The sequence below is a fragment of the Eleutherodactylus coqui genome, chromosome 9 (genome assembly GCF_035609145.1).
Source record: "Eleutherodactylus coqui strain aEleCoq1 chromosome 9, aEleCoq1.hap1, whole genome shotgun sequence".
NCBI classification, from domain to species: Eukaryota; Metazoa; Chordata; class Amphibia; order Anura; family Eleutherodactylidae; genus Eleutherodactylus; species Eleutherodactylus coqui.
The window spans coordinates 150,000,698-150,015,660 of NC_089845.1; the positions used below are offsets into that span (position 1 = coordinate 150,000,698).

The 14,963-nt window shown below is 47.7% G+C and overlaps 1 protein-coding gene across 1 annotated transcript in view; it reads left to right on the forward strand.

Moving 5' to 3' along the window:
* Positions 1 to 4,309, forward strand: part of UBR5 (ubiquitin protein ligase E3 component n-recognin 5) — a 73,576-nt gene extending 69,267 nt beyond the window's left edge. Inside the window, exons 56-58 of the mRNA XM_066578627.1 lie at positions 209 to 353; positions 1,224 to 1,309; positions 3,494 to 4,309. Coding sequence (XP_066434724.1) covers positions 209 to 353; positions 1,224 to 1,309; positions 3,494 to 3,706 — 444 coding nt within the window. The 3' untranslated portion in view covers positions 3,707 to 4,309. The remainder of the gene's footprint in view (positions 1 to 208; positions 354 to 1,223; positions 1,310 to 3,493) is intronic.
* Positions 4,310 to 14,963: the final 10,654 nt, after the last annotated feature.

The following is a 14,963-nucleotide window of genomic DNA, read 5'->3' on the forward strand; positions in this document are numbered from 1 at the left end:
CTTAGAGTTGAATGGAGCAGCAGAGCACATGCTCGATTGCGCATCAGAGGGCGATAACTTTGTCTTGGGATAAGCCTTTTAAGCTTTGGGTGTGATGAGAGACTAACACTTGTAAGTATAAAAATGTTGCTAAACTAAATGTTGGGAAAAATGTAGTCTTAAATGGAAACGTTTAAGCATCACTAACTTTACCAAATGTATATTGCAGGCGATGAGAAAAGGATTGCTGGATGTGCTTCCAAAGTCGGCACTAGAAGACTTAACAGCTGAAGACTTCAGGCTGCTTGTTAATGGCTGTGGTGAAGTTAATGTTCAGATGCTGATCAGTTTCACATCATTCAACGATGAATCGGGTAACTGGGCTCGATGCTTACTGGATTTACTTGTGAATCCCAAAAAACTAATTCACATTGTAATTTTACAATACTCCTTTTTTGCTTTATATTGCGAAAGCTCAGGGAAGCTGCGGTTTACCTAGAAGGAAAGCAAATCCTGTCTCACTGGAAGTCAAAATGCCTATTAAACCTTCCTTAATCCCTTAAGGGCTCCTGTCCACAGGCGCTTGTGCATTGCGTTACCCGCAGCGATACTCCATCTGCTGGTAATGCAGTGCGCTCTTTCCATAGCATTGCTATGGAGAGCGGAGAATCATAGTTGTTCTCTGCTCACGGGACTCAAATCGCGGCATGCCAATCTGTCAAACAGGCTCACAGCAGAGAACTGACAGTTCTCTCCCTTTCCCCTGGGTGGCGGAATATCGCTAGCAATATTCCGCCTCGCCCGTGGACAGGGGGCCTAAAGATGTCGCCCTTTTTTTTTTTTTTTGGGTCTATCCTTAATTATCAAAAAAATCATAACTCTCTTTCTATACAAAATTGATGGACTATTTTGAAGGATAAGCCATCTTTTTTCAAAACTAGGTAAACCCATTTTATAGCTTGTATTATACGCTTGATGTAATGGTGGTTTAATTTTCCAGTATGTAAAACTGCTGTAAAGACAAGAGTAATTCAATAATACAGCAGCCAGTTGTCTAATGCTCATAGGGCAGGTCCCAAACAGGGGCTACCTCACCTTTTTTTTTTTTAATGCCCATACTCCCTCCTTTTTAAATGCCTAACATTAGGTGATGGTGGTTTGGATTATCCTTCGTTTTAATCAACATTCCTTCAAGTTTTTAAGTTGTAACAAGTTCGTTTCCCCCCCTCCCCTTTCTTTTACAGGAGAAAACGCAGAAAAACTATTGCAGTTCAAGCGTTGGTTTTGGTCCATAGTAGAAAAGATGAGCATGACAGAGCGACAAGACTTAGTAAGTTATTTAAATCTACTGTCCACGCTTGGAGCAGCTGGTGGGGCCATCTGTATTTTTCTGACTACCTGATGCATTCTGGGTAGTAGTATGTGTCATTAGTCTAGTCTAAGGCACTGCACTTGCTTTGATTAACCAGTGCTGTCCACATGAGCAGTACTGACCAGTCAGAGCAGCATATAGTGTATTGGGGCTATTGCCCACGGACTAATTTCTGCCACGATTCATGTGGTGGAAATCCGTGGTGTTATCCCGATGCTATTGGGTTCTATTGAACCTAATGGCTTTCTGCCTTTCAATGTTCACGCTGAATTCCACAGCATGAAAGGAATCGCGGCATGTTTTAATTGCCGCGGAAAAACACATGGCTGGCGTCTATTGTAGTCAATGGAAGCCATCCGTCACACGACTCTTCCCCTGTGAGCACAGCAGAAGTATTGCGTGATCACGCGTCACCACCGGCACATCATGCGCCGTGCATGCGTTGGCTGACTGGACTGGACTCGCTGCGGATTTGGAGAAGAGTATGGAGTCTTTGGGGGGCACCGGGTCAGAGTCCTCAGCGATATTCTGCTGGCGGAGTCCGACACAGCTGTGGGAATGAGGCCTTATTCTCTGACTATCTGATGCACATTGTCCACAGTATGCTTTGGTAGTCTAAGTTCAAACGCCTTTGTTTCTCCAGGCCCAGAGGGTCTCTTTATATAAAATGCCTTCCATTTCCTTAACTCCTGTGATGACAGCTGCTCAGCTGCTTTCATCTTCTTGTTTTTAAAAAAATGTGTTTACCAGTAAAATAATGTTGAACTATAAGACCACCTTCATACATAGCTTAAATGCTATGGAATCTTCACAGCACTTATGGTATAAGAAATGTAGAGAAGATTTCAAAAATCTTCACGTGGGGTTGGAAGTTTCCGCAACTTATCTGCAGCATTTAAAAACTCTACAGATTCTAAATCTGTCATGCCATCTAAGACCTCATGTCCGCAGGCGGATCGGATTCCGCATGCAGGAGTCCATATCGGAATATGACCCTGCCCACGGCTGAAGACCCTGCATACCCGTCCGGGTCTTTTATTTTCTTCACTGCGATGTGTGTGGAAGCACTCTCTGGCGTGCCGCTGCACATGTACAGTCGAGTTTTGTTTTTTCTAAACTCCTGCTTTCTGGCGGAATCAACATCCCGTCTGCAATTGAATTGTGGACGGGCCGCAGATCGGACTGCTTGCATTGACCTCAATGGAAGCTGTCCATGCGGGAACCAAAAGGCCGCAAAACAAATCCACATGCTTTAATTCATGTGCAGCCACCCATGCTTCACTGAGGGGCTGGATTTGCGGATCTTCAGCGCAGATTCCACTAATCAGATCTGCCTGTGGACGTTGGGCCTTATGCTGTGGATTTCAACCTTTTTAACGCTTTCCAATCCACTGTCTGCCTTAAGACATTATGATTTTAAGGCTGTACAGCTCTGATGTTGGAAGACGTCCGTCGAGGTTCTCTTACTGTATATTGCCAGCCTCTCTGCTGTCGGAGCCTATCCAACGTGTCACCTCATGCAGTACTGGCTTTAGCCAACATATAGCGCCGTTTTATAACAGCAGAAAAAGAGTAATCCCCCCCAGGAAAACCAGGATACAAATAGGATTGGAAAGGGTTAATACAAGGGTTAAAGCCCGTTGCAGAGCCACGGCAAATCCATGTCATTTTAGGTATGACTTTGCAGCATACTTGCTGCAGATTTTCCTCTTCGAAAAGCGTGCAGCAGATACCTTTTTACTGTGCTAGAACTTTGGCAAATAGAAACTATAAGCCGCTTCACAAGCCGCGTACATGCTGTGGAATTTCCGTAGCCTTTATGGTACAAGGCATGTGGAAAATGTCCAAAATCTTATTTACATGGAGTAGAAAACTTCTGCAACGAATCTGCAGAGTCTTTGAAATACACCATGGATTCTAGATCTGCAGCGTGCCTATTCGTGCTGCGGATTATAGCACTTGAAAACAAAGGGTTAAAATGCCCCAAATTTTGTAGCAAAATCTGAACAATTTAGGTGCAGATTTGCTGGAGGTTTTTCACTGCCGAAGGCCTGCAGCAACTTACTGTGTCCTAGAAACCCGGCATATTGTAGAAACGATGTTTAATTTACAGTGGATGTAATTGAATTGCTCTCTTTCTAGGTATATTTCTGGACGTCAAGCCCATCTTTACCCGCAAGCGAGGAAGGATTTCAACCCATGCCATCCATCACCATCCGCCCGCCAGATGACCAACACCTCCCAACAGCAAACACGTGCATCTCCCGCCTCTACGTCCCACTTTACTCCTCCAAACAGATTCTCAAGCAGAAGTTATTACTTGCTATTAAAACCAAGAACTTTGGTTTTGTGTAGAGTAAATAAAGTGTGCTCCTCTGTAATATAAATAGTGAAAAAACCAACAAAAAAAGGGGGGGGGGGCGGGCGGGGGGGTTTTGTAGATCTTTTTTCCATTTGTCAATCTTAAGATATGAAGGTTAATTCTGTCATGCCCCTTGGTAGTCTCAAGGACTTTTGTTACACCTGGTGCTCCAGTCAGGGGCGCTACTAACACCAATTGGGTTAAGACATTCCTCAGTAAACTAAAGGTACAGACACAACCTCAGTATCCCTACACGCTCCTAATAACGGTTTTGCTAGGCTGTGCCCCTATAGGACAGCAGATGAAATGATTACACTGTGATGAATAGTGAGAAGACCAGGTTATAATATATTTGATTATTCACATACTGCCTTTGTGGAAACTGTTTTATGGTTGTCTCTTAGAAGGAGGGAGTTGGCAATTGCAATGTAAAAACAAACAAATCTGTTCCCCTAACTTTTTTTTTTTTGTGTGGGAATGTTTGGGTACATTTTTTTTTTTTCTTCTCCCATGCTATTTAATTTGTAGTTTGGCTACTGTGATGTACATGATGTATATTAAACTTGTAAAAGTGATATCCAGATATGAAAAATCGAGCTTATGTTGCACTATTTTGTTTTTGATGTGTCACTTGCCTAGACTTTTGGTCTGCCCAAGACCACCTTCATAGACGAACAGCTGTTAACCATGGGTCCTAATACTCTGCATGTACACCTGTCATTTTATGTTATATGCACTCAATCACCTTTTTCTAAAAGTCATTCTTCATTTTATTATGCTGTCAAATTCCTAAGCAAGTGGGGAAATACAACTCAAAGCCGATATGTTTTTACTTTAAATGGAAGCTTTTTAGTAAAAAAAAAAAACAAACAAAACAAACTGATACAAACCTATAGTAAGTGCGTTATTTCTGAATTCAGCATTAAGGTTTCATTCGTTACTTGCGTTTCCTCTGCAGTGGGATAGTTTTAAGGTTGTGTGCCCAATTCTTGAAGTGGTCATGTAAGGTGCAGAATATGACCATCCCCACCTACCACCCTCCTCTTGTCCACTCAGAAGGTTGACCTTCATCCTAAGTGCTGCTGATTGTCTGGAACCCTGGTGTTCACCATGAACGTCTCGGCTGACCCGTTCAGTAAATATCAGAGGCTGTATAGTTGGTATGTTTGATTCGAACAGCTTGAAAGGGCCACCTCTGAGATTTGTATTCCTTCATTAGGTAGCAGGTTAATACACACTTTAGGAAACGCACAATAGTTATATATTGCACCAAGTCTCTTGATTAGCTATAAGGGTTGGTTGCACAGAGGTTTTCTTTAACTTCTCTTTAGGGCTCTTTCCCACGAGCCTAGATCGGCTATCTGTTTTCACGGCCAGCCGATATACACTATCATCTGGGCTTAGAAGCTCGTGAACAGGCGCACAAATCTAACGTTTGTGTGCCCGTTCACACAGCATGGGCCCCGGCATTTATGCTGATGTCACCATGCCGTCGCCCCTTTCCCCTCACTTCCCCTTGCAGGCTCACCTCTGCTCTCCTCCCCACTTGTTCTTTTCAATTGGAGGGGGCAGGATGGAGGCTGAGCTAAGCACAGTCCTGCCTACTCCTATTGATGGCTATGGACAAGAAGCTGGGAGAGAGCGGGAGCTTGGCTCCACCCCTGTCCTGCCCCTTGTTTGCAGCCGGCAATGGGAGGGGACAGGACAGTGCTTGGCTCTGCCTCCTCCCATTGCAAAGAACGAGCAGGGAGGCGAGCTGAGGTGAGCCTGCAAGGGGGGAGGAAAGCAGAGGGAGCTGCTAAACTCCTTCCCACCTCCGGCTGCTGCCATGGGCTCCCATAGGAACCCATGCAGCGGCGACATAGTCCTAGAACTATCTTTTGGGCCCGATGTAAAAACGCCCGGCGCTACATTGGCCCGGCGCTTTTACGTCTCAGAAATACGGCCATGTGATCTGATGCATTGCAATCCAATGCATCAGATCACAACGTACATCACGGCCAGCCAATATACACTTGGGAGAAGGAGCCCTTAAGCTACAGGCTTGTGATTTGTTTGCAGTTATTTGAGCCAAAGCTGGAAGTGGAACCAGCAGAAAAGTTGTAGAAGGCACTTCCTCTTATATTTCCCATTACTCTTGAATCCATTTTAACTGTTATAAACCCCCTTACAGTGTTCTCCTCTGTACATTGACTCCTCTGTATATGGGCCGGTGCAATGAGGATTGGATCAGACATTTCATTGTTGCGTATATAGCCAATGACCAGCTAATGTATTTTTCTCATCCATGTCATTGGGAGGCAAAGAAAGACCCTGGGTATAGCTCCTGCCACTAGGAGGCAGACATTAAGCAAAAAAGGAGTTGGTCCCTCCTACCAGCTATACCCCACCTACAGGCACTGAGCTAAATCCGTTTTAGCTTTAAAGGGGTTGTCCCGCGGCAGCAAGTGGGGTTATACACTTCTGTATGGCCATATTAATGCACTTTGTAATGTACATTGTGCATTAATTATGAGCCATACAGAAGTTACTCACTTACCTGCTCCGTTGCTAGCGTCCTCGTCTCCATGGTTCCGTCTAAATTCGCTGGCAGCTTGCTTTTTTAGACGCGCTTGCGCAGTCCGGTCTTCTGCTCAGCACGAGCCGCTTCAGTGTGCTCGCCGCTACAGCTCTTCTGCGCATGCGCAGACGAGCTGTCACTTCTCGGGAGCGCGCTGGAGCGGCCATTCTGTACCATCCTCTCTTAGAGGAAGGTGCAGAAACTTGAGCCGCCCAGCTGTCCCGAGAAGCCGCCCAGCTGTGCTGCCGCTGGGGCGGGGGGGGGGGCTTCGTCTGTTGTCAGGGCTAGCGCCAGTTACCTGCTGCCTGGCGGTGGGTGACTGTGTGCCGTGGTCGGCCGCGTTCAATCCCAGGGTCCGGTCGGCGGCTGCAGGGAGTCTGGTTGTCAGGGAGACACAGCTGGTAGCGTCTCGGGAGCGCGCACGTCGGGCTGCAGCAAGCGACGGGAAAAAAGCCGGTGGCCATCTTGGGAAAATTTTTATAAGTTGCTGGAACTGTAAGTACAAACCAGCTAGAAAAGTCATTTACAGGGGGGCTTAGTAATGTATGCTTAATTAGGGGGACTGGGCAAAAAAAAAAATTCACTGCTTCCTCGAGACAACCCCTTTAAGCCCTTTTACATGGAACGATTTTATTGTTAAAAGGAGCAATCATTCGGTGTAAACGCAACCAACAAACAATGCATTGTTTGCTTTTTGTTCATTGTATGCAGCCATAAATACTTGTACCTCATTTGGTTTAAATACTGATCATTCACCATGTAAGCCAATGAAAATGACTGCTTGTTTAAACGAGTCAACGATGTATCTGCCTGTATAAACGGGCTGCACAAGCAAACTGACCAAGAGAATGATGGCAAACGAAGAATCGGCATGCCTAAACGGGCTGTTGGTGTTTGCAGGAGGCAGATCTACTCTGCAGGCATTCTGGACTCTTATTTTCTTTCCCTCTAGCTAGGAATCGGGGTGGATCTAACTTCCCTGATGTCGCCCAAGGGGAGAGGGTGAACCGTGTTGCTTAAAACACTGTAGTCTAATTCCCAAAACAGCAGAGTAGCACTAACTGCTCCGTATCCCACCACCCACTGAGTTGCTTAAGATTCCTGCTGACTCTCCCTAATTCCAGCGTTCTCTCACAACTAAGTGATGCCACTGAGAAGGTGTCCCTGCGGGTACGCTGGGGGAGCTGAAGAGGATGAAAATCAGAAGTGAACAGGACAAGGTAAGTATAGCAGCATTGCCCCTCTCCTTCACACCTTACGGTGTCCCCCCTAAGCCACAGCCTAGCTAACTCCTGAGGCCGCTCCCCCATCGCTCGTTAATGTCCTCCCGCACGCCCACTGCGATGGCCCAGCGCACCTGTCTTCCTGATCGTTTGGCAGTCGAGCACCAATGTTGCGGACGTCCTTCCCATGGTTTGGCACTTCTGATTGAGCCCTGGCTTCTAGGTCTATACTGGCCTCTGCAGCAGGTGGAACTTTGCGTTGGAGTGGGACGACTTCTCCCACCTATTCCCTATAGACTGTCAGATTCCTCTTGGAGTGAGGCAACTGTGCGCTGTCAGTCTGTCTAATCTAGCGCAGTGACTCCAGATGTCGGCTGTCTCCTCACTCCTTTCTCCAGCTCAGATAAGTAGTGCAGGGAATCTACAATATCATTGGGGTGGCTGGATAGTGTAGTCCTCAACACGGAGGCAAGAGGTTGACTATATCACTTCCTCATCCAAAGGAAAGGACATGGCTGCCTTTTACATGGGGTGATGGGTAAACATCTGCACAAGCGCTGGTGTCACCGCTAAGGTCGTTTGGCGCTCGTGCAGAGCGTTTACACTGACGGACTTCACCCCTGGATCGTGGGCTTCTCACTCTAATTGAAGCGGGGAGCATTTACACGGAACGAGAAGCCTGTGATCCCGCAATAGTCTTTCTGCTGTGTGAAAGTCGCCGATAACTACTTGCGAACGAACAGTGAGACTCTTTTTTTTTTTTTTTTTTACATTTACGCTGCACAATTATTCCTCCAAGTCGTTTGCTGTAACCAATTTTGAGCGCTAATCGTCTCTTGCAAATTGGCCCATTACTCCCTATGCAGCATGGTCCCACAACTGTGGCTTACTACTAGCCTCCTCATTGAACTGACAGTCATTTCAAACCTTCATGATGTAGACACATTACTTAGGCCTTCTACCCACTAGCGGTTTTTTTAACGTGAGATCACTGCGTTTTCTTAAATGGGACTTTCTAATGTTAAAAGTTTTTTGCTTTTGTGATTTTTTTTTTTTTGCGTTTTTTCTTTTAAACGTTAGTCCCATTTAAAAAAATTCAGCATAAAAAAAAAAACTTAGTGCGTAGAAGCCCTTGGTGTATGGTTTCGTATCCCATAAGATAGAGAACGGCGTGTTGTCAGCTGCTAGCATGTCTATTCACTGGTGCAGCTTCAGGTTGCTTCATCCTACTCAATGTAGTGTTCATTACAACTACCCCTATTCTCATGTAGCCATGTGACTATTACCCCCCCCCTCCCCCTCCCTCCTCCAGGGTTACACGGGTCACTGCAAGCAGGCAGTCTGGCTCGCTAATATACCTAGCCTAGATCTTGGTCCATCACCATCTACATGACCATGTGCTATGGTGGGAGGTTAGGCTTTCCATTGTAGCAAACCACTAGCCTGCAGTGTTTGCTGCCTTTGCTTCACAATATGCAGCGGGTATTGTGGGTAACCGCGACTAGCAAGCAAACCGCCCCACGTATGGATGGCATGTATCTATCAGATTCTGCACCCTCTGTCATTCGGTGTCAGTAGCCGGATGATGGTACATCTTCGACTTCAGGCCAGTCACTGGATTTAGTCCCTTTTTCCCCCCAGTCGTCTTCACGACAGCACCAATTGAGATTGCCTCCTCCTGATAGGACAGGAACACACTGAGAGGTTAAAAGCTCCCCCCCCCCCCCCCCCCCTTCCCCACTTTCCTCAGTGTCTTCCTGTCCTGCCAGGAGGCAGGATCTCTGAGAGGGGCTGGTGGAGAAGCCAGCCAGAAGCTACTCACAGGCGGATCGGAGGGCAGTGGGTCAGCCTGTCCTCCCTTCCCAGCCAGACGACTCCCGGGACGCCACATGGGGTGGTAACCCCCGGGCCAGGTTCCTCCCGCGGCGGCCCATGGGGGGTACAAAGCGGGAGCCTCAGTCCCCCTCGTCCTCCCTGCAGAAGTTAGAGCGCGGTGCTCCAGGAAGCCCTTCGACGGCGGGGGGCGGGGCGCCGCGTCACGTGTCCAGCGCGATGACGTCATCGCGTCTGCATCAGGAGCGGAGGGGGCGGGGCTTAGCGCAGGAGCGCGAAAATTAAAAAAAAATAGGAACCTGAGAGAAGCCAGAACAAACCACTACAGGTCGCAGGGTGTCTGCAGCACCGGTATAGTAATGAGTGCTCCAGCCCCAGAGACAGCTGAAACCTCAGCCTCAGCGGCCGTAAGTAGCCAGTGCGGCAAAAAATACAAAATGCAAAATCCAATGTATTGTATATGGAAAATTGCATATTTACCCGCAAAAAATACAATGCAAACATCCAGTGTATTGTGTATGGAAAAATTGCATATTTACACGCAAAAATGCTTTATTTGTCAGGGGGTTAAAAAAAGACATCCCCCCCCCCCCCCCCCCCGAACAAAACTCAGAAAATGCGTGGAATGCGGGATAAAACTGCCAGCTACGTACCAGAGGCCTCTATGCAAGGCATGCGTAGCTAGGCTAGTTAAAGAGGAATCAGGAGGACGTTAGGAAGCTGGTGAAAGAAGAGGTAGATCAGCCCTAACGTCACAGCTGGCAACGCCAGAAAAGGGCGTATGTTCCTGACGAGCCTGCCGACTCCGAGAGTTCTATCGGGTCGGAGCAAGAGGAACAGGCGGCCGAGGAGTCCTCAGATTAGGAGGACTACAAAAAATACTTATTCCATCAGGACGATTTAATGGAATTAAGTCAGTCAGGGCTACACTAAAAATGGAAGAGCCCAGAGAAGCACGTACCCTACAAGATGAGATATTTGGGGGACTAGGGGAGAGGTGCAAGCATACCTGCCCTGTCCACAAGAATATCACCAAAATAATCCAGAAAGAGTGGAGGAAATCAGACGCAAGCTCCTTCTCCACTAGAGGGGTAAAAAGAAGGTACCCATTCGAGGAGGAAGTTTGCGCAAGCTGGGAGGAGGTACCTAAGGTAGACGTCCCAGTGGCCAAAGTAGCCAGGAAAACGACCCTGCCCTTTGAAGACGCCGCACAGTTAAAAGATCCCATGGATCGCAAAGCTGAGGGCCTTCTTAAGAAATCAGGGGAGGCAGCGGCAAACATACTTAGGCCAGGGATCGCAGCCACTTGGGTGGCGCGAACCCTGGGGGTATGGCTAGAACAGCTACACCTAACCAACAAGATGCCGAGGGAACAGATCCTAAATTCCCTTCTGATCCTGCGTATGGCAACAAATTTCCTAGCGGACGCCGCGGCCGAAACTGTCAAACTCTCAGCGACAGCTACAGCCCGGTCTAACTCAGCCAGAAGAGAGTTATGGCTGAAATCGTGGTCAGGCGACCTAGGCTCAAAAAATAAGCTATGCGCCCTCCCGTTCTACGGCCAGTTTTTGTTCGGACCGGACCTTGACAAGATTCTAGAGAAGGCGGCTGACAAAAAGAAGGGATTCCCGGAAGAAAAGCCACAGAGAGGGAAGACCTTCTTCCGGGCCCAAGGCAACAGCCAGAGGCCTACCGAGGCAAGGGCAAGACAGGCCGCTGGAGTTACCCCAAGGGGGGCAGAGGAAGGAACATCCTCTTTAACCCCCACCAGGGGGAGCCAAAGCAGAGACCCTGACGCCATCCCCGTAGGGGCAAGGCTGGGGGGCTTTGTGGATCAAGGGGCCGCGATTTCCGAAGGCCCATGGATCCCAAAGATCTTACAGCAGGGATACTGGATAGAACTGGTGTCCCCCCCAGAAGAAAATTCATTATCACGGGAGGCTCCAAACAACAGTTACACCTACTAAGGCAAAGCGTTGGGGACCTACAACAACTAAACGCAATATCCCCCGTACCGCAAAACGAGGAAACCCAGGGCCATTATTTCAGGCTCTTCCTAGTAAGGAAACCCTGCGGGAAACAGCGGATGATAGTGAACCTGAAACCTCTGAACACCCGCATCAGATACAGAAAATTCAAGATGGAGTCCATCTCCTCAACGATAAAGTTGATTCCCAAAGGAGCCTACATGGCATCCATCGATTTAAAGGATGCTTATTTCCACGTACCGATCCACGAGGGGTCCCGGAAATACCTAAGGTTCGCAGTGGATATGGGCAAAGGAATAGAGCACCACCAATTCAGATGCCTGCCCTTCGGGATCTCCTCAGCACCCAGAATCTTCACCAAAATTATGGCAGAGGTAGCCGCCTACCTGAGGAAGAAGTCGGTCCTAATAATACCCTACCTGGACGATATTTTAATAGCAGAGTCCAGAGAACTCCTAACGGAACAGCTGAGGATAGTGCTAGAACTTCTCCAATCCTTAGGATGGATCATAAACTGGGAAAAATCCAGCCTAGATCCCGACAAACCGAAAACGTTTCTGGGTATAACGCTCGACTCAGAATCGCAATGCTCCTGCCTACCCGAGGAGAAAATACAAAAAATCCGACGGCTAGTCAAAACCTTTTTACGGAGACGATTATGCACAGTTTGGGAAGCCATGTCTCTCCTGGGAAGCTTGACGTCATGCATTCCAGGAGTGGCATGGGCCCAGGCTCACACCAGAGCCCTGCAAGCCTCAGTCCTATCCACGTGGGACAAAAGGCAGTCCTCTCTAGGGACAAGAATGTACATCCCAAGCATGGTGAAAACATCCCTGCGTTGGTGGGCATCCCCAGAGAACCTGCGGAGAGGGGTTCATTGGCTACAAAACCCAACCACTCACACCACAACGGATGCAAGCGCCTGGGGATGGGGAGCGCATGTGGGAAACCAGTTCTTTCAGGGCCCATGGCCTCAAAGGACAAAAGAACAGTCCTCAAATTACAGGGAACTACAGGCCGTATGGCAGGTCCTACAGCAGTTAGGGAACTCGCTACGGGACCAGCATATAAAGATACTGTCAGACAATATCACCGCGGTCGCCCATATACGACACCAAGGGGGCACAAGATCTCCCGCTCTGCAAAACATCGCACAGAAAATTTTCCACTGGGCAGAGGCCCGGATCCTCTCGATCACAGCAACCCATTTGAAGGGGACGCTAAACCAAAATGCGGGCTCTCTCAGCAGGAGGCAAATAGACCCAGGAGAATGGTCTCTCTCCCTGAAAGCATTCAGAATCCTGATCAACCAGTGGGGGACCCCACAATTGCACCTGGGGAGAGGGGCTGGTGTACGCCTTTCCTCCTATACCATTGATCCCCAGAGTCTTACAACATTTCAGAACCCAGGTATGCACACTAATCCTGGTGACCCCCTTCTGGCCCAAAAGAAGCTGGTTCGGTCTCGTAGCAACATTGAGCGTCCAGGACCCAGTCATCTTCCCTACCTGGACAGATCTTCTATCGCAGTGGCCACTGAGCCATCCGAGCCTAGACAAGCTCCACTTAACAGCATGGCTCTTGAGGAATCCTCACTAAAAGAGAAGGGATTCTCAGAGAGAGTAGTAGAAACGTTAATGTCCAGCAGAAAAAAGACTACCCACCTTATCTACCAGAAAGTTTGGAGAAAGGTTTTCCTCATGGAGACAGGGAAGGGATCACGGGGATTCTATCCCGGACATCCCTCTAATCTTAGAGTTCTTGCAGGAGGGCCTAGAGATGGGCCTCTCTCAAAGCACCCTGAAGGTCCAGGTCGCAGCCCTTAGCGCCATATGTGACACAAAGTTCGCAGACAACAGATGGGTCAACAGGTTCCTAGCAGCAGCAACTAGATTACGGCCTAGACCCATAAATCTTTTTCCAGACTGGAACCTTAATTGGGCCCTAAGGGCCATGACAACGGTACCATTCGAGCCGATCGAAGCACTACCCATAAAAATGCTTACTATCAAGACCATTTTCTTAGTAGCCATCACCTCCGCAAGACGGGTTAGCGAGCTGCAGGCCTTGTCCATTCGCCACCCGTTCCTGAAAACCTCGGACACCAAATTAGTATTTAAAACGGACCCGGCGTTTATGCCAAAAGTAGTATCACATTTTCATAGGTCCCAAGACATAATAATCCCCTCATTTTTTTAGTAAACCTAAAAACGAGGAAGAAAAAACCCTAAGCTGCCTGGACGTTAGGAGAGCAGTCCTAGGCGACATAGAGGCGACAAGCCACTGGAGGCGGGACGACAACTTGTTCATCCAGTTCAGTGGCCCAAATAAAGGGAACAAAGCAGCAAAAAGCTCCATTGCCAGGTGGATCCGCCTGGCCATCATAGAGTCCTATAAAGCCCTCGGGAAGGAAATCCCTTTAGCTCTTAAAGCCCATTCTACAAGGGCAGTAGCATCCTCATGGGCCAAACATAGCTCAGCTTCGGTCGAGCAGATATGCAAAGCCGCAGTCTGGAAGAAACCCCACACGTTTGTTAAACACTATAGGGTAAAAGTGCAGCAGGACGAGGACATGGCCTTCGGCCGCAAAGTCCTCTCGGCAGCAATCCCACCCTAATAAACTTTATGTGGTACATCTCAATTGGTGCTGTCGTGGAGACGACTGGGGGAAAAAATGGATTATACCTACCTGATAATCAGGTTTCCAGTAGTCTCCACGACAGCACGTGGGCCCTAACTGGTCCGCTAACCCTTGTAAAGCATCCTTGGTGTAGTTTACAAACCTCTGCTGATTGTAATAGATATAATTCATCCAATCTACATTATCATTAACAGTGACAATAGCAAATAAGGACTCAAAACCTGCTTTAAACTGATCTCTAGAATTAAATTCATCTGGCACCCCCCTTGGCACTCCTATTACATCTATGTGTACATGTGGATCAAAGTTACCACCTGGAGCGTCAAATTCTCTCTTAGCACGATGCAGTGTTGGATTCTCACCCTCAGTGTAGTCTTCATATTGCACATTTGATTGTATTAATTTGTTCTGAAACAGGGGGCTAGTGTACAGTAGTCAAAGGTGTGTGTTAGAGGAATTGTACCACATTATAGCATGTAAAGGATATACAGGATCATTAGTTTTTTCAGTGCGAAGTGTGGATCCAAGTGGGCTTTCCTTCAAGCTTGACTGCAGTTGTGGTGGTGAACAACATCTGGTAGGGACCTTTAAACAGGGTTTTTCTCTTAAACTTTTTCACATAGACCCTGTCACCTGGTTTCAGATTGTGACACTCATCTGTAGGACCTGGGAGAAAAGCAGAGACTGCAGAATGCATTATTGACAATTCCTTGGAGGGACCTAGGACAAAATTAACAAGAAAATCATTCCCCAAACTCAGCTACTGTGGCATGTATCCTCCGGAGAAAACGAAAAACTAATGGAAGACACTCAATTCAAAATTTGCCCATTTCCTCTATTGTCTTTTGTATCTACTTTCCCCCTACTCCGCGGATGGTAGGGTGCGCGAAAAGCCTGGAATATACCCAAAGCAGACATGATGTGTTGCATTATTTCACCTGTGAAGTGTGTACCTTTGTTTGACTCAATCACTTCCGGTACCCCGTATCTGCGGATTACCTCATT